Source organism: Daphnia magna, linkage group LG3, assembly GCF_020631705.1.
Source record: "Daphnia magna isolate NIES linkage group LG3, ASM2063170v1.1, whole genome shotgun sequence".
Lineage (NCBI taxonomy): Eukaryota > Metazoa > Arthropoda > Branchiopoda > Diplostraca > Daphniidae > Daphnia > Daphnia magna.
In genome coordinates this window covers 6,989,745-7,016,355 of record NC_059184.1, presented here as the reverse complement: position 1 = coordinate 7,016,355, position 26,611 = coordinate 6,989,745, and the positions used below count along the sequence as shown (strand labels likewise).

Here is a 26,611-nt window from a genome sequence, read left to right as displayed (position 1 = left end):
TGTGAAAAATCACAGCAGAAAATTAACAATGATTGGTTGGAAAATTCGCAGTTTATTCACATTTACTTTGTAATATACAAACACGTTATTGGGGGTGAGCAACTGCCCTTCCCCTCGGGCGATTGCCATGGACTTTCGATGCCCCATTGTATTGGATTTGGTTCCACTCGAACAAGAGTTCAGTGAGCGAATATTTTTATAGATTCGAAAATTATTATGGCCCAAGAATGCGCTGTTCTGTACAGATAAGCCACATTTGTTTCCATTTTAATGCTAATTTTTCACCGTCTTCTGGGCTTTCAGGGATGTGACCTTTGAAATCAAAAGGCGTCGGATTGCCCTTTTTTTGATTGAGCACCGACTCTACTTTGAGCAGCTTTCGTTGAACTTCTTCAAATGTTTGCATACTGGAAGCGGACGCACACTCCACAGGATGACTAAAATAATGTTTCATTTTCCGGTTCCATTTTTCAGCGATACGACGAGAAGAGCATCTGGCAGCTGGATATGAACGTAGATGTTATTAGGACAGTTAGCAATATGGAGGCCAAAAAATTTAAACTAATGAGTGAGTACCAACCTTCTAGGTAATTGGCATCAGCATATTCACACCAGTTTATAACTGCATCGAAAAGGACTGAGCAAGCAAGATCGACAACTGTTTCCAGATCGCTTTCCAAAAGTTCTTCACTCAGAGCCTAGCAAATCAAAAATAATTTTTATATGATGGTAATATATGAATAGTTATTTTAATTTTACCGTCACCGATTTTTCAATCAGAGCATGTATAATTCCGGGGTTCACACTCATTGTTGGTCCTCCTAATGAGCTATTCATCAGGCAATGGTGAAGGTACAACGACTTAACAGCCAAAGGAACGGCAGCTGAAAAGCTGAAACGTCGGAATAATTGTTGATACGCAATAAGGAAAATTCGCTGAAACCATACCTCCGGCTAAAAACCTGAGTTATTCCATTCATCACGTGACGAATTATCAAGCGGAACTGATAGTAAGCCGTATTCCACTGTATAAAAATTTTTTTCTGTTCTTGCGTGGTTGAGCACTCAACAAACGCCAGCGTACGTCGCGCAGCTGTACAGCAACGACTCGATCTGGAATGATATTTAAAATGAGAATTTTTCTGAGAAACATTGCGATTATATGTTTCTGTATATTCTACCCTTCTTCAACTAGTAGAGCAAAGCTTGAAAAATGCTGCAGTAAAGACCAATAGACGAAAGGCTCAAATTCTACTTGATTCGCAAGCAAGTACACTCCAAAGTGAAGCAGTCGACTCTCTTCACCATTTTGACCTGTGGATTCCTGGCAAACTGCAAATAATCTTTGACGTTCACCGTCTAAAGCCTAAGCACAAATCATTCGTTTGTAAAACAAAAACCAGAGGAAAACATAAAAAACTGCTTAACCAACGCGAAAAAGTAGGGCAAAAGGTTCCATTGGTTTTTGTCCATGTGCCGTAATTGCTGCGTGAACGGCTGCAATGGTTTGGCTTTTGCCGTATGCTGAATGGCGAGTTCGCACGTCGGTGTGATCTTTCAAATAGCGTAATACATCCGTAGGACCAATGTCATATTCTTCCTTAATATCTAGGGGGAAAAAATCAAATAGGAGAGGTCAATTGATACATGTAGTACGTTACTTTATCTTTCAGTATTTACCTAAAAGGGAATAAGTTTTAGGTGCATCAATATAAACAAGAGAATGAGCACTACTTTCTTGATTAGCCCCACCAAACGAGAAACTCGCTATGGTATCCCACGTTACTTGACGAGTAAAATTATCGTCGATATGATACCAATGCTTTTGCTGGCTATCCCAGATATAAACCCAATAATGCCCACTGTCAGACTTCCCAGTATGCACTATCACAGCGTGAAGTTGGTAAGGACGACAGATTTGTAGTTCGCGGCTGCGTACATGATCCAATTGCTGTTTTAGTTGGTTCGACTGCTTACGGTATTCACAAATTTTCAACTGAATTTCAGTTTCCCACGTAAGGTGTAACGAACGTAAAAGATCGAAGTTGACCAAGGATTGTTCAACGATGTTTTGGTAATCCTTGTACAAATTCTGAAGTTCTGTATTCTTTTGCTGTAGCATTGTCATTGAGCTAATGCTATGTTCAATTTCTTTTTTTGATGACCACATACTTTCAATAATCCTTTCTACCTTCGATGCATGTTTATAATTTTCTTGCAAAAAGCGATCCATGAAAATTAGCGACGGAAACGTCATTCGGTGTTTAGATCTGATCAACTGGGTTGGATCAGTCCCACTAATGAGACGAGATAAATCAATTAAAAACACCGGGGGTATGTTAGAAAAGAACTGTTTCGAACGTTCAGATGACATGCTAGAATTGCAATTTGGGATGTTAGCTGATTCTGGTTTCAATGATTTTAATTTAGACTTAAGTGAGAGTTCCAGTAAGTCCATTAAACTGGTATCTTCATTCACTTGAAGAGTGTACTGCATAAATTCATGTGGCTGGCAGTTTACGTCCATAGATTGGGAAGATCCAATAAACAAATTTTCAATGATGGGAGGGCTAATTTCTCTTATCCTACTCAGCACAATTCCTAAAAATTCACTCGCATCTTGTTGACCTTGGCCTTGTCCAAGAAGCTTTCCAATTGAATTCACTGCTCTTGTTGGATCTATTAATTTTCTTTCAGAATACATTATTGAGATAAAAAGTTCTTGAAGTCCAGATAAAACTTCCATTGAAGGTGTTATCATCGAAGAGATAGAAGGTACTCTAAGCTCTAGGATCATTTGTCTCAAAGCAGGAATGTGATATAAGACTTGAACAGCAACGTTGAACCAACATGTAGAACCTAAATTTTTTAGACCAGCTGGTCGGCTGTCAGTGTTGTTATTAGGTGCAGGTACTCGATAGGATTGCGGAACACTAAAATAGCGAGGAACTCGTGTGGTTGGCAAACCTTGATTTTCCATACTGACGAGCCCCTGAAACGATGATTTATTTTTTCTTTCCGTCTTCTCAAGAAAGTCTCGAACGAAATTAATGTGAGTAATCCAGAATCAAACCCTTTTCCAGTTCAACGAAACGAATGTTTTTAGTACATTTAACAACTAGCAGTCGACTCTGCCATATCAGTACCCAGTTTTAAAACCAGAAAACTTGAAAACCCGCGAATACACGCCATCTCTGTTGTTGGAAGAGAATGTATTCCTTTATTTTTACAAGATTTCTTACATCAGTTCGATTTTTTTTCGGTTTTGGAAAGTCCATAAATTACGTAAGCTAATTTTTTGTCGTTTTTTACCCCCCCTCCATTGTAAGATGCACGATATTCGTCGACCCCCCCTAAATTTACGTAAGATATGCCGATACCCCCCGTCCCCCCACCCAAAAAAAAAAATCAAATGTGTATAAAATCGATTTCTTTCTGTATTCCGGAGTTTTAGAATTAAGACATGGGTTATTCTGGGTTTATATTGCACGATAAAAAAATTGAAATGACATCAGAGAACAGATGACATGAATAAACATAAATAAAAATTTATGTTTCTTTCTAATGCAAAATTCACTTCTAACATGAGCCAGGAGACTTATTTACATACTAAAAACTGCATTAAAATCAATTTTCAAAAACCATGTTTTGGTATTTTGATGAATTACGAATTTACGAGAACGCCACCATGTGAAGAGATTTAAAATTAAAACAAACTGTCTTACGTAAGAAACAGTTGAGCCCCCCTTTCCCCATAAGAATTTGTAAGAATTTTCTAACCCTTTTATGACTATGTAATCAACCGTTGAACTTCGCTACTATAACGAACACTAGTTCTGCAGTAAACGCTTTTACACAGTGAATAATAGAATCTGAATATTTGAATCGAATAATCTAGCTGTGTTTAAAGAAAAAAAAATCTGAGTACTTGAAATTGATCCCATAGTGCCCCTGGTGGCGCAAGCACCATATCTGAATGATTCATAGCTTTTTTCTTTATTTTGTTTGGTTTTTTCCTGACTGCCAAGCAACGAAATGGCATAAAATATAGAACTATCGACCGCTGCTGAACTGGTTGGGAAAAAAAAAGTTGTCGCAAAGCTGGTGAAAAATATTTCTTTCTCTGCGAGCCTTTTTTCTTTGCTGCTTCTTTCTCAACTTTTGTTGAGTTGGTTCTGTTCGTTTGTCAACAGTTTGTCAATACTCAATAGCGTTTGACATTGACAATGATTCATATGAATAGCATAACAGATTCCATGAACGTAGTATTGGTAGTATGGTAGTATGTTTAGCGTCTATATTATTTACAATTGTTTATATAACTGTTAAGAAGCCTACCCATAGTAATTCAAAATAATTTCCCATAAAAAACTACCAAAACGCAGTCACTTAATTGAATTTTATCGGCATGTATTAATTTCATACCATTGTTCAAGGCCAGTTGTACACATCTTTATACGGAGAAGGGTTGGAAAGGAGCTTCTTGAAACAGATACAAGGTAAAGATGCGTGCACTTCGTCAATCCAATCAGTAATAGTGAATACGTAACGGGGATCACTGGCACAAGGAAAAACTATGAAGTGATTTTTAACCAGACGAGGCGACCAGCATAATTTTCCACAGAGAATTCTACTTATAATCAGAGAAAGCAACAAACTAAGCTAGAAGTCCACAACATAGGATATAGCGCAAGTGAACTGATGATAGTGGTAAATAACCTTGAAAACAAATATGGACCCAAACCCACCCGCCTCGCAACGTATTGTAAGAAAATTTTATTCGGTCGGGAGTACATAACGTACGTAGGGCACTTCAACATCTTCATCATCTGAGTTGTTACAGCACAACTCGAAAACAAGAGCTTTGACGTGAGGCTCAAGTTTTTTCTTCGAGACGCGTTTAACAACCTCTGACATTGCGAGATCCATCCGTTCGTTGCGCTTAGCCTGTGGCATGAAGAACGAATATAGCATGCAGACACCTTGCGAAAGCATTGTAATTTTCAGTTTATGTTCGCGATCAAAGTACTCGATGAACTCCCTTAATGTCATTTCACCGGTTACTTCAAAACGGTCCCATAAAGTCCATTCTTTGGCGTAATACTGATATTCAAAGTGAAAACAGGAAAATGAAACGCAATTATGCAAGTGATTTAGAAATTTTGACAACTATACCTTTTGTTTCGGAGCAGCGATTGGTTCTGAAAAGCCAAAGAATGGAAGCGCCAAGTTGATAAACCCGTTTTTGAACAACTCGGGATTGGTGTGACCCTGCACCAACTTGAGAAGTTCGATGCAGACCAAGCCTGAAACGACGGAGGTAGTTGTGGCAATAGCAGGAATAATCTTTCCGGCAATAAGTTTGCTCTTGTGACGATCGGCTGGAGCAATATCGTAATTCTCCGCTCGCAAATTCGATGCTGCTACGATGAAGTCCATGTGAAAATTGGTGTCATCATCTTTTTCGAAGTCTAGGGGGAGAATTCGCAGGCCGGACAAAGATTCCACAGACGGTAATTCAGCTTGCAGTTGGGTAAGGCGAACATCGTCTGGCAAGCCTGGGTTGTTGGCAGCTGCAGCAGCCTCCGCGTCTGACACTGCAATTTTGACTCCTGAACGCGGGACAAATTCAGCTACGACGCACGTTTCCACCATTTTTGAAATAGCCTGCATGATATTATCAAAGAATTCATTAATTACCGAATTCATACGCCGTTATATTAAAAAGCTCACTCACCTCTCGGTCACGTGATTGGGGGATGTTGTAAATTTTTGCTTTCAAGTTGGCAGCCGCGACCACGTAATCCATATGGACGGAATTATTGATATCAAACTCCAGTGGATGAGGACAGCGCTTTGGGCCCGACCAAAACGGTTGGCCTGTTCACATAAAAAAACAGTCAACTGTAGAGTTTATGGCGGCTTTATGTTAGACATTTTACCCGAAGACGTCAATTGTTCCGGTGGAAAATTAAACAGCAGCTGCTTAATTTGGTTATGGTATTGCTCCTGCCAATGAAGACGTGCCCAATGTACACATTGCTCAAAGGTTATTGGACGCTCTTCAACCAAACTGCGGTGGACTGCCTCGAGTATTTCAAGCGGTTGGGATCCTGCTAACTTAAGTGTTCTCTCCATGAATTTAGGGTCAACTAAATATTGAGCTGCGCTTTCGGTTGATTGACGGAACAACCCTTCGAACATATCTCGAGCCCACTGAAGTGTGTGTTCAATAGCATTAGGGAAATTTTTGAGCGTACAGATAGGAATAGACTTCTCTGGAGGGTCCTATAATTCCACAAAAAGGTAAAAAGCAGAATGTTAAAAAGGTGAGCAGATCAGAGTTTTTAAAACTATACTATCAGCTATGAACCGACCTGCGATGAACTGTATGACTCAGTAAGATGAGGAATAACTACTTGAACATTTCCTTTAGTACCCAAAGTGCCAGACTCCAGTAAGGGCTTGCGGTAGTATACGCAGCGTCGATCCATGTAAATGCGTGCATCGACATTGTCAAGTGCATTGGCGACACCATCCAATTTTGAAAAAAAATCGTCGTCGAAAAACTGCTCCGTCTCGGGACCTACACGATTCTCAAAAGCCGTAACGTTGGCATATGGGTTCATCACTTTGACGGCGGCGGCAGCTGAACTAGATTTGGGTTTCTGCACGTCATGTGACCGGAAAAGAAACTGCCTGTTCAGATTGGATTTTTCGATCAAGTCCATATCGGTTACGTAGACTTGACCCCCTTCGCTAGCACCTACTCCGATCATGGCGAAGTTCTTGAGAAGCTGTAAAGATAATGCTTTTTGTTATGAAGGAGACATTAAATAACCAATAACTGCATTAGACTACGTCATTTGTTTTTGTTTTGTTTTTTTTTTTTTTTTTTTTATGATTGTATAAATTCATCAACTCTGATTTTGTTTACCCCACTTTGAGAAATTATTTGAAGGATTGGTTTGCTATGTTATTTTAATTGGTTGCAGTCAATTATGGACTTTGAAGAGAGCTGTCAGTTTCTAGAGTATGCTTAACACTCGGGTATAAAGTAATGTAGATAAGCTAGATAGTAGGACAAAAAAAGAGTCTTTTGCAAACTAGTGGTCTTACCTCACAACCAATAGCTCCAGCACCAACCACGAAGTAGCGTAGCGATCCTAGTTTTTTCTGGAACTCATTGCCAAAGACTGCCACCTACATAATCAAATTAAAATAAATTGTAGAGTAATAGCAATGTGAACACCAATACCTGGCCATCATATCTAGATCCGGTAGGTTTACAGTTTTCTTCAGTCAGACAATCTTGGTTTTCTGGCAGGCATTCGGTTGCGTCGAAGTAAAGCCATTGAACGATAGGCGAAAACTTCTCGCTGCATGCCTTCATCACTTCCTGAGCCACAATTCCACCTAGAGTTGCGTTTATTGGATTTAAATCCCCCTGACAAACATGGGAGAAGGTAGCGAGAAGCTTCTCGTCCACGTCTTCCACCTTACAGGAACCGCTTAGGCTACTATTGAGCTCCTTAGCTAAATCGACGAATTGTTGACTGTCCTTCCGGCTCCAGGGGGCTGGAAGGCGTCCTTCTTTCTTGACATACGCGTCCAATGTCCTGAATGCAAGATGAAGTTGCGGCGGACGATCAAATTTTCCGAAATCCGTCATCAAGAACTCGGGTTCTTGTAGTGCATCAGGCAAGGGTTTGAAGTGGATCTGTTTGGGCATTTTCACTTGGGAAACAACCCCTCCTCTTACATAGTCATTAAAGGCGCTTGTGTCTCCAATGCTAAACGTGTATGGCCCAAGAACTTTGATTTTCCTCGGTTCGCAGGCGTTTAGTTCAACCATGCCTTGTACCTCGGAGAAAGTGACATAATCACCATCTTCTAAACCGTGTCTTGTCTCATCCAAGCATGTAACAACACTAGTTTCTTCTCTAGTTACACCAGCAATCATTGCTGAAACTGGATTTTCTCCGGTTGTGTCGATGATGGTGAAATCTTCTCCGAAGTCGCAGAAAACTTGAGCAAACAAACCTTGCGTTTTAGCGACGATAAGGGCATTGCCAGAGCTACGAACAATTTCTGAGACATGCAGCTGCTCTTCAAGATTCGAATTCGTTAGAACAACAACACGAAACTTCTTCAGGAATTCCTTGTTTAGTTTTCCAGTATATGCCTCTACTGGAACATACTGGTTCAGTTCTGCTAAGCTTTTATGAGAAACTTCAGCTCTATTCTTTCCCACATCTGCTTCAGATAGATAGAACTGGGAGGAAATGTCAGAGGCTTTGCAGACAGAGTCATCATGAAGAGTGACTGACTTGACACCACCCAAAATGATATTTTTTGCAACTTCTACTCCAAGACCACCAAGACCAGAGATCAGGACATCGGAAGTAGCCATCCTCTGCATGGCTTCATGACCCAATACATAAAGTTGCCTTGAATATAGGCTTTCATCAATGGTATGCACATTGCCATTTTCTGCCATTTTGGTTTGCTGTTTGATTTCTTTCAAGTTGTGATTGCTGCCGTTACTGCTGTTCCCGTTCTTTTCTTCCAACTTCCTTTTCTTTGCAGCAGGACTGGGAGACGAGGGTGACGGATCCACCTCAGCAGTGGACATCTAAAAATTAAACTCAATACCTTGGGCAACACGAGCGTCACAATGGGAGCTAACAAACCAGACTTTTTTTCTTTTATATTACACAATACCTTAAAAAACCTTTCAAAACCCTAGCGATTGGAATACTCACTTGTTTATTCCAACGAAGGGATTGCTTGAGCGAGGACAACTACGACAAAATGCCGGCGAATTTGCACACCAGAAACAGGGAGAAAGAGAGAGCCAAGCTGATGACTGACGAAACAGAAAAACCAGTCAGTCAGTAATTACCAGTACTTTCTACAGAAGAATGAGAATAGTAGATTAAGGTCCGCCAACTCTCGCAAATAAGTGCTGCCACCATCGGCAACTCGAATACCAGGATAATAGACGTAGGCCGCGTAGCAGGTGTAGCCGTGTAGGGCAGTTTTCAACAGACATGAAGGCAACTTTATATCAGCAGAGTTATAGTTTATAGACCCCTGGTTCCTCCACTATGGCTATTTTCCCTCTCAGAAAAGGGGTACGATCGGGTCTATTGCGCCGACATATTTTCGGTGATCGAGTGCATTTTTATATATTTTATATTTTATTTTGTATATTTTTATATTTTGTAGTATAGCGCGTATACAGACTCCACTAACTCACCACAATGGCGCTGCAGTCGATCTGTCGGTGCTCGTAGGGCTACTTGCAGCAAGGGTAGGGCTACCTATATGTAAATTATAATTTAATTATATTTATATGTAAATTTAATTTTACCACCGCCAAATAAATACTCACGGACAATTCTCTGAGCTATGCGTTTTTTCTGTTGCTGATCTTAGCGATCCAGCACCGACGTTAATAAGGACGTAATAAACAATAAGTAACAGCAATGCTGTATTTGTTGTAATCTCTTTTGAGAAAAATGTCTTGATTTAGTCAATTTCTTTTTAAAAAATACAACTAATTTGTTGTGCGCATTAAAGTTGATTTGGTAAGGTTAAAGATTATGACAGGTCAATCGCATAACAGAGGTCTGTCGGTGCGGCATACGCAAAGCTGTATGCTGTACCATGGACTACTCTAACTTAAGGACGGGATTCTTTCCCTATCTCGCCTTGTTAAAGCCTCGCTTACACTAGAGGTTTTTCTTAAGCTTTTAGTTCCTTAATCTTTTAATAATATAATATACTTAAATAATATCTTATAATAAATAGCATTACACATATAATATCTTATAATAATACCTTAACTTCTTAAAATTAAAAGCTTAAAAGCTTAAAAAACCCTCTAGTGTAAGCGAGGCTTTAAGGGTGTCGGGTGGGCTATTTTCATAAAATAAATAAAAAAAAACATCTTTAAATGCAGCTTTAAAAGGCAATTGCAACCATCAATTTTTTTTCTCTATAAAACGAATCATTTAAGAAGATATTGCGATTTAAATTTTGGTAGGAGGGAGAATTGGGCGGGCCGCCGGTGCCATCTTGTTCTTGTTCTTGCTGACTGACAAATGAACTCGAAATTGTCGATTGCCATTTATCAACTAAAACCGCATGATCTTGCTGATTGACAACTGAACTTGAAATTGTAGAAAGAAAACAAGCTATGAGTTAGGATTTTTGGCTCCCAGATGGCACCGGTGGCCCGCCCAATTTCCCTATTTTTTGATAGAAAATATTTAATAACGTCACTGGGTGTCGGCCTTCGAGATTTATGTGGGGCTGCGTGGGCTGAACCGTCGAAAAACCTGACGTTTTCCACTTCTCTCCATGACAGCATAAAAAAACAAATGACAAACGACAGCCGCCCTCGTCGTTTCTAAACAAACACAAATTAAAAATTAACAAACGAACCTTTCATCACCAAAAATACCCTATTCCATACAGTTTTTCATGGAGAATCCAACTGTAATAAAATTTCACCCAAAAAACGAAAACCCGCGGCACAGGATGGTCCCTAAATCCACCAACCTGCCACCAACCAATCAGAACCCGACTTTCACGACCAAAATTTGAATTTCGATCAAACAAAAAAAAATATATAAATTAACAAACAAACTTACATATTTAGAAACAACCCATTGGCACGAAGTTGAATACGGCGAATCAGATAAAAAATAAATGAAAACGAACAACTCCCCTGTTAACGCACAATAATTTTCAGCCAATCAAAACCCGGCTGGAACCCCTGGGGAAACAATAAACATTTTGGGGCCCAATAACCACGGCATAGCCTTCCATCTTTACCAAGGTAAATCTCTCAGGGATATCTCTGTAAGGGTTAATGACCGTTGAAAAACCTAGGGAACAACCACATCGGGCGAGCCAAATAAAAAGCGGCTGTTCACGGTACCCCTTCACACTGCAACGCGCCGCTAGGGGGTCGGCTTGACCCATACTTAGAGATACTAATAAGGTCTATACCGGTGTACAGTGTCCTGCACAAAAAGGTGAACACCGATTTATTTTGAAAAAGCCATCTATGGGTAGAAAATATTAATAGTTTACCTTTTTAAGGAGAGGTTGGGCGGTTTTGGTGCAAAAGATCATAAGGGGGGTTGGGTAATGTCATATCAGTCCAGACATCTTCTCTTTGCCCTAGATATTAAATGTCTGGAAAAAAGTGTAGACTGTATTTTCGCTACAGACTCCCCTACCCCCCGGGTAAGTAGGAGAATTTCTGCAATAGAATTGGCTAACGTCCGAAGTTGCCAGTTCGATGAAATTGTGAAAAAAAAATCGGACACGAACTAGTAACAGTTCTTGCATGGCGGCTTACGGAGTTTCGCCCGTTGTAGTTTTAGTTTTAATTTTTTCCATTGAAATTATCATCCGTTCCATTCATAATTGGATTACGAAATTCCTTCGTTATCAGGTTATCTTGTAATTTTTATTTGACCTCGATATAGACTGTAATTTATTTATTATTAATTTTTTTGGAGACGTGTTTACTTTCTGTAGCAGACAAATGGATATTGCAGAGGAAACTGGCGGGCTGATAAGGGAGCCCATAACAACAATCTGTGAATTAAGTGACTATGCACAGGGACCTGTAGCCTAATTTTCAAATTTTTCTCTTTTTATCCAACGATTTTTCAGGTGGTTAAAAAACGAAATTATGGAAATCCCTTTTTTGCGGCATCAACCGGAGTTGCCGAATTCTTAGAAACACCTTGTTTTTTTTTCTTACCGTTTCACCAGAGTAATAGAATACTATATATATATACATAGTATTCTATTTATCTGGTATACATATACAGTATGTGCCAAAAGTATCCGAACACTTCGAGTTTTCGGACCATTTTAGCATGGGTTCAAATGACGGAGGGCGCTTAGCGCGATTGCGAAAAAAAGGGATAAAAAACCCGTCTAAGTGCACGAAAATAATTTTGTGACCTAATAATAAACTAAGGTATCTAAAGAAATTTATTTTTTATTGTTTTTACTTGTAGCCGCTAGCCGGCATATCAGTGCACAATTATCCGAACGCGGGGTTTTCCGCCGTGCTTCCTTATGGCACTACGTGTCTTCTTTATTATTTTTTTAAATATACCAAATATAAGACTATCAAAGACTAACTAGGCTTATTATGTGTACAAATACGTAATCTACTTATTCCGGCCATTTGTTATACTTAAACTTAAATCCATTTTTGGTAATTAATTTTTCCGTGGCCGGCTATGTGTCATTTTCTGATTTTTTACCGTCAGAAAAATAGTTATACATACTGCAACTAGGGGCGCGCGGGTATGCGCTCCTTTGTGGGATTTCGCGCATTCAAGAAAAAGCGGAAAGCAAAATTAAATGATAAAACAATTGCGAAATGATATAAAATGTTTAATCAGATGTTGACATTTACATAAACGGCGTCGTCAGTAGCGAATATGGCCACCTTTTGCATCAATTACGGCCTGGCAACGTCTAGGCATACAAAATATATATATTTTTTAATACATCATTTGTTATACCATGCCAGCATTTTCAAGACTCTTGAAAACATTTTCTGCCGACGTTCTGGGATTTTTTTGCAGCATACGGTCCAAATGATCCCAGATTTGCTCTATTGGGTTTAGATCGGGGCTCTGGGGCGGCCATATCATTCGTTTTAAGATGCCTATAAGTATTAATTTTTGATACCCTGGTATTTTGCTAAATATTAAAACTTTAAGAAAAAACATACCTTTCGATTCCTTACGCTCAAGATACCCCCTACAAATCTTTGATGAATGCTTAGGATCGTTGTCCTCCTGATACACGAAACCCTCCCCCAATAGTGATAAGCCACCAGGAATAGTCTGGCGGACAAGGATATTATGATAAACTTTTTTATCCATAATTCCTTCAATTCTTTTCAGGCTTGTTACGCCATTTGCAGAAATGCCGCCCCAGACCATCACTGACCCGCCACCGTGTTTTACGGTGGGAATGATACAATATTTTCGGTACCTTTCGCTGGGCATGCGGTGGACAAAAACCCGGCGGTTATTACCGAATAAACAAAATTTGCTTTCGTCAGTAAATAATACCTAAGAAAAACAAATTGTAATAATATCTTGGTAGTTAGATAATATAACGAAAATACCTTTGACCATTGCGCACTAGTCCATTTAACATGTTCCTTCGCAAAAGCTAAGCGCTTATCCATATTTATTTTTCTTAGTAGAGGTTTTTTTGCTCCTACTCTCCCATTCATGTTACACTCTTTAAGCGCTCTCCTAACAGTTGTTTTACTTACAGTAATTTTTCGAGTAATATTAAATTCCTGGGCTATTACACCTGCTGTTTTTCGCCTATCCCTTTTCGAAATATTGCGAATATACAGTTTATCACGGTCGCTCAGTTTACTTTTCCGCCCACGACCTGGTCGATTGGTATTACTTCCCGTTTCATTAAAGCGATCAATAGTATCTTTAACTGTACTCACTCCACAATTAACTAATAAAGCTATCGCCCTAAACGATGTTCCACTTTTACGCAACCTTCCAATTTCTTCTCTCTGATGCACACTTAATTCCCTTCGCTTAGGCATTTTAGGTTACGCGAACACAAAAGTTAGTGCCAGACTGACCTTTTTCCATGATTTAAAAAAACCTTTTTTGTTTTTCTACTTGAAAATCATGCAAATTTCGGTTGTTGTCTCCAAATGCGCGAAATCTGACCAACAATGACGCATACCCGCGCGTTCCAAAGGCTTCCGTAAAATCGGAGGACCAATTTCTTCTTGTCGAATGGGGGAAGGAATGTGGAATAGACAGCAGCAACCCCTCCCATCAACAGCAACCCCACCCAGCAAGAAGGTCGTCACGTATGCAACCTTCCCTTAGGCTAGCTGTTGAATACGAAATAAAAAGTTATTGTAAACCCCTCACTTCTTAACCTTCAATCTTAGGTATATAAGTGCATGATTGTAACATCATATTCAGAATTGTCTATTGGCAAATACACAGTCCGGAAACCTTTACAATGGTAATCCATCGGCATTGAAAATAAGTCGGAGTTCAGAAGGAACATGAATCCCTTTGGATTGTAAAGTCACCATAAATCTCACGAGGGAAGATTCAAGATCAAAATGCCTATATTTCCTAGGAGGTATATATCTTCAAATAAGAGTTTGCCTCTAAGTGATTCTAGTAACGTTCTGCTGTCTTGTGGCAGATATGTTAGCCCTGCATCGTTATGAAGTACTTTCAGCAAACTTGAAAGATGTATATAAGACACTTGAATAGTGCACGCCCATTGTCGTAAATTGTCAATCACAACATCTTCCTGTGACTGTTGTAGTAAAGGCTCTTGAATGTGTATCAATAAACTCCCGTTAACATAAAACCTGACACAATTAAAAAAACAGATGGAAATTATCTTCTGTCATTTCGACATACATGAATCAGGAATTAAGTTGGAACTGATGTAGTCTTTACCTGCAACAAAGTCAAGTTGTCTTTTCTGTTCTGAAGTGATCACTTCATCGGACCATATGTCGTCATCTGATTCGACTGTTTGAGATTGTGTGTCATCAAACTCGATGTCACTGTCTGGCTCTTCATAAATTACATCGTCTGAAATTACGTAATAAGATAACTTATAAACACATAACACATTCACTGGGAAAACAATGTTTCCGGTTTTTTCAATGTCATAAAATACAATAATTTTTATGGAATCATTTACCTAAATGTCCTGACATAATATTGTTACCAAAAAGGTCCTGCCCATCCCGGATACCACCTGGCTCAGTGTTGTTTGATGCAGCAGGTTCATCGTAACTTAATTTTCAATGGAAGTTATCAATTCTTCATGTTCTGTAGGCAGAGCTCTAATTTTAAAAAATCATTATAATTTCCATTGTGTTTACCAGCAACTGTAAATGGTAGCTAGAAAAGGTAACTAAGGCTGAATTTGTTTGTTGACATTGTGATGTGGGTGACAGCTGGGATGTTTTACAAAATTCTCTTAACCTTGCGTTAATTCTACTTCGAGTTTGTCGAAGACTGACGATTTTTTTTTGTAAAGTGCAAAATGTTAGACATTATAGAAGTGATATTGAACGTAATTTTTAAAAATCAAGGTCAGAAAAAACTTTACTAGTGCAAGTCTAGAATTATAAAACCACGTTTATGCCATTCAGAGTCATTTTCAATGCGGCGGAAGATTCTCTCGGAGGCAACGTCATCTTGATGGGTCGCTAAGGACATGCCTCCTTCAAACTCTATTCCACCCCCCCTGGAATTCGAGACCAGTCGAAGCGCCACTAATTGCGATAGTCCCAACTTATTACAAAAAATGGGTAAAGCTAAGCCATTGTACCCAATTTGTATAGTTCCCAATTGCAATATAAATTAATAGTAATAGATATTCAGGAAACTACGAGAAAAGAGAGAGTTATGCGTTATTTGGAGTGCCAAGCAATAATTTGAATGCATGGCAAGAACTAATACCGTGAAAATGCATAAAACATCGAGGCTGTGCAATCGCCATTTTGACGATTCTGACATCCTCAAAGTGTACAATATTCTGGGTGTGTTTCATCCTTTCAAATACTGGAGTTTAAGTGCAGGTTCAAATCCTAAGCATCATCTTGTTAATTTAAATATAATGTTAATATATATTTATTATAAAATAATTTGGTAATTTTCTATACAGAAGTTGGCGTCGAACAACCCAAAGCAAAGAAAAGAGCTTTGCGAGATGTTACTAATACGAATCTACCTGCTTTCACATTACAGATATTGGAAAATATTCCTCTAACTGTCAACCAGCCCCCTATTAAAAGGTCTCGTGTGAGAAAATTACATACAACTGAGAGGTATGTGTTGATTAGTTTTCTCATCTGAACGACCAGTTTCATTTAATTTGTTCTTGTCCATACATTCAATGCAAACTCAAGCGTAGAGTGCAACAGCGTTTGGATCATGTTGCACAGGAACTGATCCAGCATACTTCTTGTTAATCAGAAAGCTGATGAACAGCCCCAAAACAAGATGCCCTCGTGTCTCTGGGAAAGTGTATTCAACAGCAAACCAAAGCTTCTGATATTGCAGTCGCAACGACAAAAGAATGCCTGAAAGGACGTGAACGTGTTACTCACGTTCACGTGCAATGGAACGTGATAACAGAGGTGAGGGATGGAGGGTGAAATAATGACGGTGAAGAAAATGACTTAAAGAGAAAAACGAACGGCTTTATTCTCGGTAGAAAAAAGAGGGGAACAAAAGGAGAGAGAGAGAGAACTGGGGACATGATTGAGACTTGATTAAGGGGGATGTAAACGAGATGTCCTCGTCCACGACTATTACAAAATACACTGAACTAAAGAGGCAAGGGCCACTTCAACGTACACACAAATAAAGAAGGCCCTTGCCACCTACAATCCTGCCAGTGAGGGCAGCACTGTAAGTGACAAGTTGAGTATTCGTTTTGTTGGTGATATCATTAACTGTTAACGACAGAAGCCGTTAGGGATAAATGTAAATTTAATTTTTCGTTTTGTATGTCTGTAGGTACGTGTGTGTGTGTGTTTGAATCATTGCCGAGGGGCAGACAAGTCTGAACTTGTCTGACCTTGGCTAAACCAATACCCTTTGGTTTTACTAAAAGGTTACCCTCCCTTACACTTCCGCCACCCCATTTTCACCTAAAGCTAATTGTTCGCGTTAGCGCCCTTTTTTATGCATTTCCGCCGTAGTCGAAGACGGAGGGAGATGCTGCAACGAGGTCAGGCTCAATCGTTTTTGTCGTGGCTGCAGTCGCAACCTGTTGTTACCGTTTTCTTCGTTTGTAACCTCGTGTTCGTGTTTAATACATCGCAGCGTGGCCCTTTTGGCCACTGAGTTAGCCACATTTCGTCTCGTTTATTTTGGTGGTTAACATTTTGGTGTATCGACCGGGATTCATCGTTCGTGTTTATCTTCACCATCGCCTGTCCATCTACGTGGTCATTCATCCCTGGGTATCCCGGCTCATCATTTGAACACTTCAACAGGACGTAAGCATTCGTTATCTGGCAGTTTTGTCCGACCTATGGTGGTTGGTCAATTCTTGTCAGTATTTGCATATTTCTTCCTATTTACTATCGTCGATACCTTTTAAGGGCCGTCGATTGGTAATTTTCGGTGTTCATCACACATTTTTAATCGTTGATACCTTTACAGGGCCGTCGATTGATCATATCGTTTTCGTTTCTGCACATTTCAATCGTCGTAAAAACACATCGGGGAACTGAGTGTCCCACCGAAATCGTCTGCAATATTGGGAACTGTAATCAGCGACACCATCCCTTATTGCACGGAGCGCCTCGAGTTTATCCCGTGAAGACTTCAGCAACTAAAAACACAGTCCATCCATCAGCAAAGTCGTCCGATGGTCGCTCAATGACCATTAAAAACAGGGATACGGCCATCAACACTTCTCTAGCTATCGTTCCCGTGTTACTTCAAGCTAACGGAGTGGAAATAGAAACTTTCGCTTTTCTAGATCCAGGAGCGACCGGTAACTTAATTCGAGAGGATGTAGCTAAACAGCTCAAATGCAAAGGGAATGCAAAGAATGTATCTTTTGGGTCGTTTCACGGCCAAGACCCATATAACACGGCCCATATTCACGGCAAGCCGATATAAAGCAGGTTTCTACTATGACGACTCAGTACCTAAAGTTACCATGCCCACCGAAGGAGTTAATGGAGATCCGAAGTCGTTACCCTCATCTCAAAGACGTAAAATTGGTTGATGTTGGAGAACCAACTATCCTATTTTGAGCGGGAAACCAATGGCTGCACTTACATCTCGATGAAAGACTACCTCCTATTGGAACCGACGCTCCCTTTGGTTTATTGACGCCATTTGGTTGGACTTACGTGGCCGATCTAACATTAGGGACGCAGCAGCATTATTCAACGGATTGTCGTTCAAACAAACCACTGCTGGCGGTGCAAAAACTTTGCTACCATGTAGAAGAATCACCGACGGAAGCCCTACTTTTACGTGAAGTTGAGAAATTGTGGGAAACGGAAAGCTTTCCAATTGTAACTCCAGCTGAACCGCTAGCATCAGCCGAGGATAAACTAGCGAGAAAGAAATTCGATGCAACTATTCAATTTGACGGAAACAGGCATGAAGTAGGTCTACCATGGGTTTCAGATGATATCGCATTACCCGATAATTACAATAGTGCATTGCGTCGACGTTTTTCTATCGAAAACAAATTCGCACACAATACTAATTTGGCTGATAGATACAAAACCGTAATCGATGACTATGTGGCAAAGGGACTCGCTCGGCCTCTCAAAGAATGTGAATTAAAGGGAACCTTTGGGAGAAATTGGTACCTTCCCCATCATGGAGTCGTAAATCCTCGAAAATCCGAAAAGGTTAGGGTGGTCTTCGATGCTTCGGCAAAGTTTCAAGGAGTTGCACTCAACGAAGTATTGTTAAAGGGTCCCAATCTCATCAATGACATAGGTGCTACCCTTCTACTCTTCAGAGAAAAGCCGGTGTCCCTATCTGGGGATATTCAACAAATGTTTCTTCAAGTTGCCGTGAAGAAAGAAGATCGTTCCGACCTACAATTTCTATGGCGTCCACCTGGCTCTCGAAAAAGACCCACCGTATATGAGATGCAGTGACAAATCTTTGGATCGGTCTCATCCCCTTTCATCTGCTCTCAAGTGCTCTGACATATTGCTGACCTACATCGTGAAGAATTTCCTGAAGCTGCTGAAAAGGTCTACAAAAACAATGTGGATAACCTTCTGGATTCTTTTTACACCGAGGATGAGGCTAGTCGAGCAGTCAAAGACTCTACGGCATTGTTAAAAAGGAGAGGATTTTATCTAAATCAATGGCTCTGTTCATCTCGACGGGTATTGTCTCGTGTTTCAGAAGGTGATCGTAATCAGCCTCGTCTTAATTTGGATCTAGAAGATTTTCCCACGGAGAGAACCTTAGGTGTTTTATATGACAGCGAAAGTGACAGCTTCATCTTTGATGTTAAAACCGACGTCGAAACGAGTACTAAGCGTCGGATCTTGAGTGCGGTGTGTACCTTGTATGACCCACTGGGGTTTTTATCACCAGTTATCCTTAGCGCCAAAAGAATTCTACAAGAATTGTGGCTTGTCGGTGTTGATTGGGATTACCAAGTTCCCGAAGTAATTCAACACCAGTGGAACAAGTGGACTACTAATCTTACCAGGTCGAAGCGTTCAAGATCCCGCGAGCTTTAACTTCGTCTAGTGACATCCAAGACATTCAGCTGCATGCCTTTTGCGATGCATCCACCGTTGGGTATGGCTCTGTGGTGTATCTGCGAGTAACCTATCGAAAAAATATCATCGCCGTAAATTTCGTGACGTCAAAGTCCCACGTGGCACCACTACGTCCGCTTACCGTTCCGAAATTAGAACTACAAGGAGCAATTGTGGCTTTACGCCTAGTGAAGTTCGTTAAATCGACCCTTCGTATTGCAATTAACCAAATCGTCTATTGGTCTGACTCTAAAACTGTCCTTCAGTGGATAGCCTCAAAGACTTGTCGCATTCAGACGTTCGTCGCAAATCGAATGTCCGAAATCTTAGAGCATTCTCAACCAACTGAATGGAGACATGTCCCAGGTATCGAAAATCCAGCTTACGAGTTAGGCAGAGGACTTTTCCCTGATGAAATTATGAAAAATTTTCGTTGGGTGCATTGCCCAGCCTTCTTGCAGCAAGAGGAAAACGCCTGGCCGATACCAATTAAACTTCCCGAACCTTCTGTCGAAGATCCAGAGGTATCAACCACCAACTGAATTGGGCTCGTTTACGGCCCCGCTGAAGAAAACAGGCTCCGCTCACTTTTGGAACGAAATTCGAACTATGACGTAGTGATACGAATTTTTGCATGGATTCTTCGTTTTATTTCCAACTCGAAATTGAAACTGCTGGATCGTGACAAATCGCGCATTGGTGTCAAATGCATTCAGAGCGCTGCTCATTATTGCATCAAATCTGTACAATTGGAGAAATATTCCGAAGAGGCTTTAAAAGCAAAAAAGCCTTTAAAATTGAGTTCGACGCTGATTACCTTACCACCATTTCTCGATGAAGAAGGAATACTGCGATTAGGAGGTCGCTTGAATTTCACCTCCCCCTTTCGTTCGACATCAAGCATCCCAAAATCCTGCCTCACGATCATCCACTCACGCGTTTAATCGTCATGAGAGAGCATGATCTCCTGTTTCATCCATCTCCAGAAAGACTGTTCAGCTCAATAAGGTCTCAATATTGGATCATTATAGGACGAATGGCTATCAAAAGGTATCTGCACAAGTGCTTTACTTGCAAACGACATAGGGCTACTCCCTGCATTCTATAATGACCCGGTTTCCACGTCATCGTCTTATTCCGTTCCAGCGTTCTTTTACTCATGTGGGATTGGACTATTTCGGCCCATGCAACATCACCATTTATCGCCGCAAAGTAAAACGATATGTTTTGCTGATAACCTGTCTCAATACTAGAGCGGTACACTTGGAAGTTGCAGCGTCACTTGACTTATCGTCTTTTTTGATCGCCTTTGCTTCGTTCACTGCCCGAAGAGGTCGCCCGTCAGTCGTGTATAGCGACAATGGAACTCAGATTGTTGCCGGGGACAAGGCAATCCAACAAGGCATCGAGCGTCTCAAGGAGCAGAATATCGTTGGTCAAATGGTAAAACAAGAAATCGAATGGCATTTCTCACCACCATTAACGCCGCATTTCGGAGGAATTTGGGAAAGTCTTGTGAAATCGGCAAAGGTGGCTCTGGAAGCCATCGTGGAATCGCGTCCGCTCACTGAAGAATTACTGCGTGGTTTTGTGATTCAAGCCGAATCACTATTGAATGGACGTCCACTGACTTACGTCAGCGTGGACCCTCGAGATCCAGAACCACCTACCCCTAATCATTTCTTGTTAGCGCAGAACTCACCAAATACAGAAGAGGACGTCATCGAGGACGAGAAATTGTATTCTCGAAAACATTGGGAGGCCATGCAAGTCATGACGACCCACTTTTAGCGCCGATGGCTTCAAGAATATCTCCCCTTACTCACTGACCGTTGAAAATGGCTTTTCGATAAGAAGAATTTGGCTGTGGACGATACCGTGCTTTTGGTGGCCCCGAATTCTCCTAGAGGACATTGGCCGAGTAATCCGAATAATTCTCAGTCCAGACGGAATCGTCCGATATGTGTTCGTCAAGACCTCTACTGGAGAATACTACCGCCCGGTGTCCAGATTATGTTTATTAGAATCTGATGTTACTGATGTATAATTGTGTCTTTCTGTAATCAGTAACAGGCCCCGCTGTTAACGAAAGAAGTCGTTAGGGATAAATGTAAATTTAATTTTTTGTTTTGTATGTCTGACTTGTGACAAGTCTGAACTTGTCTGATCTTGGCTAAACTAATACCCTTTGGTTTTGCTTATTTTAGGTTACCCTCCCTTACACTTCCACCACCCCATTTTCACCTAAAGCAAATTGTTCACGTTAGCGCCCTTCTTTTGTTTTTTCCTTTTTTATGCATTTCCGCCGTAGTCGAAGACGGAGGGAGATGCTGCAACGAGGTCAGGCTCAATCGTTTTCGTCATGGCTGCAGTCGCAACCTGTTGTCCCCGTTTTCTTCGTTTGTAACGTCGTGGTTCGTGTTTAATACATCGCAGCGTGGCCCTTTGGCCACTGAGTTAGCCACATTTCGTCTCGTTTATTTCGGTGGTAAACTTTAACCCTAAAGTAAAATTGGACTATCTTGACGATGTTGCAATAAGCATGCTGTAAGCTGTAAGCTGCAAGGGAAGTAATTCGCGCGACGGTATCAAACGCTGTCTCGAATCTGCGTTAAACGAGTCTCCATCGGGCTTTAGCTTCCGGAGCTGGGCTCTGTTAGAGGAGTTCCCGGGTTTCCCTAGAGGTCTTCAGACGCTTCTCCAACTTTTCGTTATGGTTATCCCCTTTTTGTTCGAGTAAAATCATTGTTTAGATTTAAGTGATCACTTCATGTATTCCTTTGTGCTTGTTCAAACACAACCCTTTGTGACAATATCTCACGCATTTTCCAGAACGGAGACTTCTTATTGATTGATGCCCAAATGCCTGACAAAAATGGTATTTTCCAAAACTTGAGGCGCTGGACCCGTGTTTTCTTTTTTTATAAATACAAGTTGAGATTCAGGAAAGACCTGAAGACCGTTCAGATTCAGGAAAGACCTCAATCAACATCTGACGTAAATCTTCAAAAAAATACGAGTGACCACGAAAAAATAAAATATCCTGAAGAAACACTGAATCAGTCAGAGATATATGATGTAGTAGAGATAACTCAAGAGGAGCTGGAGATACAACCCTGACGCTCCCTCCTTGTCCGAATCCCAATACGTGAATGGAAGGCACAAACGGCAAAAATCCGGTCGTACGCTGAAGGCTTATACGTTCCAGACGGTTACGCAGATGCATTTAACTATCCAGAAGCAGAAAAATGGAAAGTTGCCATCTACGAAGAGTATCACTTCCTCATGGAGAACAAGACATGGTCGCTTGTCGATTGCCCCCAGGGGGGAACGCCGAACACGTCACGTTGGACTTTTTACTTCAACGAAACCTACGCATCCGTCGTAACTCACGACACCCTGCAGCTGATCATGTCAGTTGTTGCGGCAGACAACCTAGAAGTGGTTTAAATGGACATCAAGACCGCTTTCCTTTACGGACAACGGACGGAAGAGATCTACATGGTGCAGCCGGAAAGTTTTCTCGCTGCAGGCCAGGGGAGCAAGGTGTGTCAACTGCACAAGTGCCTCTACGACCTAAAACAAGCATTCCGAGTGTGGGAGGAACACTTCACCGATTTTATCATGCAGCAAGGCTTTACCCATAGCGAAGCGGACCCCTGTTTCTTCTTTCGATTCAAGGAAGCAGAAAGAACTTACCTCGTCATCTGGGTAGACGATAGCATCGCAGCCAGCACCAACGAGCAGGCCATTGAAGATTTCCTGGTCACGCTTGGCAACAAATTTCAAATCCGATCCTATTCCCAGGAACGTTTTGCAAGAATCACTATCACCTGGGACAGGAAACAACGAAGAATTCATCTTGCTCAACCAGACTACATCGACCACGTGGTGAACAAATTGAAGATGGCCTCATGCTTCCGGAAATCGGTTCCGGCAGACCCAGACGTTCACCTAATTAAGCCGACAGAGGGGAGCCCAACAGACATGACCTTCCCCTACCAGGAGGCTGTTGGCTGCCTACTTTACTTGGCTCTCATTTCCCGACCGGACATCTCCTTTTCTGTTGGTCAAGTTGCCCGCTTTATTGAATGCCACGACTCAATCCGTAGGAAAATGTCAGCTAGTTACCTCCAAGTAATCTATTAGCTGTCTACTGTTATACTTACTAACCCTTATATGATTTTCCCTTATAGGGGTTTTCTCCAAACCATGCTAGTATACCACTGCTAGTATACCACTGCTATGTTCTTATCAGCAGTAGACTACTATTTACTAGCAGGGCCTAAATTACTATGGTCTAATGAGTCGAGAACGAACTGATATTGCTAAGTTTTCTACTTGTTAGAACCGCTACTAATTATTTAGCATAATGCTGCCCAAATTATAGTGTACATATTACACATTACTGGAAATAAAATTACAGCAAACAATTGAAATTTCACATGAAACCTTTATTAGATGTTTCCTGATTATTGATAACACAACAGTTTGTGGAAAATGATTTTTCACGAATACTGGATTGTAAGGTGAAAATTTGCCTAGCCACATTCTTACAATTCAAATCCATTAAAGTTAAAAAACGCTGAGAAAAAGACTATCCGAGATCAATCGGGGTTAAAATAATGGCAATGGACCCAAAGGTCTAAACATACATCAGGGATTGGCGTTTGACAAGGTGTTTAGCGGTGGTAGAGTTAGCTAACACACAGCTGAGTTATTGCAATAAAAATATCAGGCAAAAGACGGTGAGATAGAATAACACGTGTTAATTGATAAGATAAATGAAAAAGGATAGAAGCAAAACATATGACTAAACAGCACCTAGCTATAAACCTAGGCACCTTCCTCTCTTTCTGCTGCTTCCGGTGGCGGAGTACCAATCGCAGTTAGCATGGCCAGAGTCTCCGTAGAGAGTTATGAACGAATGGCAAGGCGGGCATCATTCGGCTTAATGACTTGGCCGCGATAGGTTTTCCATACTTGAATCATAAATACTACGAAGGGAGAAAAAGCGTTGAAAATATTTTAGAAAAAAATGCAAGAGGATGGAACACTTACGGGAAACAGCTACAACGTCTTCTTTTGGCAAACCAGGTTTAACTGGGGTTGGTGGTGTATTAGCTAGTTTCTTTGCTCGAGGAGCCATTCCGGGAAGTAAATGCTCACTCATGTAGGTTCTGGTGTAAACTGATTCAAGTCTCTTGTTTACCATCAAGTGAAGATTTCCGCTGTAGAGCCTTCCGATTGTTATAGCAAATTTAAGATCCGATTTTTCAATTTTCAAGATATGGCCTTGAACTGATTGAACCTGTAAATAATGAGACATTTATTATAAAATGAGGATTTAAAAAATACAAATGCGCATACCATGATCTGCTTACTTGATGTGGAGTGTCTTGAAATTTTACGGTTGGCCGCACCATTGTTTTCAGCAGAGGAATCTGCTATTCCATTAACTGCCGAAAGTGCAGCAGTAATCCCTATGAAAATCGTTTTAACCTAATAACAATTCATTTGAGACTTACTTTAAACCAAATTAATATTGGGGTCTTGGCTCTTAAGTTGACGAATTTCAGCTTTGAGCGATTCAATTTCTGTATCCTTTTCATCCATCTTATGGAAAAGAAATCGGTTTTCGCCATCAAGATCACTAATACGGTCCTTCATGTATGAAATAAAAAAAAATTATTATGGTTACTTCAATTTATTGGCATTTTGTCTTTTCAGTAGATCACCTGCTGACGGCGAGATGGTGTTGAGACATTTTTAGATAGCAATGACATATGGCGAGGAACTTCATCCGTCCCTGATGCCGCTGCTGTGTGAATAGCCGTTGTTGTAGAGTCTCACACTAAGTGACTTGCGCCGTCTAGGGAGGAGGCCTTACCAAGAAATGGGAAATACACTCAGTTGAGACTGGACACTAGCAACTACAACATGGTGTCAGAAGGGTGTTGAGCCTATAATTATTTAGAGTAGATTAAGATTTGCTCAGGCCTAAAGTTTTGTGATTTGATAGTTACGAGCAGTAATAGGTATTCTTGGTGTTGTTAGTTCCATGTGTTGTTGACTAAAAGACTTGTTCAAATGTGTTGGTAACTGCCGTGAACAGTGTGGTAACACACGTGGTGGGGTCTTGGCTTTATCGGTGTATAATCTGTATATCTCCAACATCGTTGTTCCCACGTGGTTAGTGTGGCGAAACCGTAGTGTGTTTCCTCAATAATAGGGCTATTCAGCTAAATATTTCGTCATGGCTACGTCGTTACTGGCTCCTGAGCCGTTTTCGTTTACCTCGGTTGACTTAGCCTCGGAATGTCGCATGTGGCGCCACCAATTGGAGTACTTTATCCTGGCTACTCGCAAAGATGAAAAAGACCAAGAGGTCATTGTTGGTGTGTTGTTCACGCTACTCGGTGCGGAGGGTCTCAAGATTTTCGACACGTCTGTGTTTGCCACGGCAGATGATGACAAGAAAATCAATCCGGTGCTTGACAAATTCGATTCCCATTTCGAGCCGATAAAAATCGAGGTTTTCGAGCGGTTCAAGTTTTTGCGCCACCATCAGTTACCGGGGGAGTCGTTTAACTCTTGGATTGTCTGTCTACGAAGTATGGTGAAGGTTTGTGGTTATGGCGTGACAGTGGACTCGGTCCTTCGGGACCAGATTGTGTTAGGAGTGTTGGACTCACAAACGAGAGAGAAGCTTCTTTTCGAAAAAAACTCTTGACTTAACTAAGGCGTGTGACATAGTACGTTCTTGCGAGGTGTCACGAGCACAACTCTCGCAAATTTCCGCCGATTTGACAATTCGTCGGCCGGATGAGTCTGTTAATCGTCTGAGTGAGAAATACACTCGAAAAGGAGTGGCTGGCGGAGGTACCCAACCAAGCTCTGGAAATAGTGGTGGTACGGGACAGTCATTTGTCGATTGCGCTGTGTGTGGACGTCGACATATAGTGGGCCGTTGCTCGGCTGCAAACATCATGTGTTACGCGTGTGGACAAAACGGTCATTACGCGAGGAGGCGTCCCAACCCTCAACCACGGCAGCAGTCGTCCAGCTCTCGCGCGCCACCTGCTCTGTCAGCTTCTGGCCCTCATGGAAGGCCAGACCAGCGTGGTACCAGCATGCAACTCCATCTGGTGGAAGGTGAGCCGGAGAATAGGGAAAGCGTTTGGGCGTTGGAAGTATACGTGACTCATAAACTATGACATGAGCGCTGTTCGATGTCTGAAGACCACGAGTGGACTGAAACGCTCACGGTGGATG

The 26,611-nt window shown here is 41.1% G+C and overlaps 2 protein-coding genes and 2 pseudogenes across 3 annotated transcripts; all 4 read right to left on the bottom strand.

The window, feature by feature from the left end:
• Positions 1–32: 32 nt before the first annotated feature.
• Positions 33–3,165, bottom strand: LOC116918843 (ubiquitin carboxyl-terminal hydrolase 28). The gene is made up of 7 exons (XM_032924629.2): positions 1,681–3,165; positions 1,433–1,608; positions 1,182–1,366; positions 949–1,113; positions 760–892; positions 581–698; positions 33–501 (listed from the first exon to the last, which is right to left on the bottom strand). The coding sequence occupies exons 1-7, from the start codon at positions 2,978–2,980 to the stop codon at positions 215–217; spliced, it is 2,364 nt and encodes a 787-aa protein (XP_032780520.1). The 5' UTR covers positions 2,981–3,165; the 3' UTR covers positions 33–214.
• A 1,228-nt stretch (positions 3,166–4,393) lies between these two features.
• On the bottom strand, positions 4,394–8,923 carry LOC116918842 (ubiquitin-like modifier-activating enzyme 1). 2 transcript variants are annotated; one of them, XM_032924626.2, is made up of 8 exons: positions 8,766–8,923; positions 7,259–8,655; positions 7,120–7,203; positions 6,378–6,797; positions 5,943–6,288; positions 5,738–5,880; positions 5,176–5,667; positions 4,394–5,103 (listed from the first exon to the last, which is right to left on the bottom strand). In XM_032924626.2, the coding sequence occupies exons 2-8, from the start codon at positions 8,633–8,635 to the stop codon at positions 4,777–4,779; spliced, it is 3,189 nt and encodes a 1,062-aa protein (XP_032780517.1). In that variant the 5' UTR covers positions 8,636–8,655; positions 8,766–8,923; the 3' UTR covers positions 4,394–4,776. The 2 variants fall into 2 exon arrangements, with proteins under 2 accessions (XP_032780517.1, XP_032780519.1); XM_032924628.2 differs by having other exon boundaries at positions 7,259–8,635; positions 8,766–8,921.
• A 5,133-nt stretch (positions 8,924–14,056) lies between these two features.
• Positions 14,057–15,097, bottom strand: LOC116919310 (annotated as a pseudogene).
• A 9,156-nt stretch (positions 15,098–24,253) lies between these two features.
• LOC116919312 lies at positions 24,254–25,122 on the bottom strand (annotated as a pseudogene).
• Between the last annotated feature and the right edge of the window lie 1,489 nt (positions 25,123–26,611).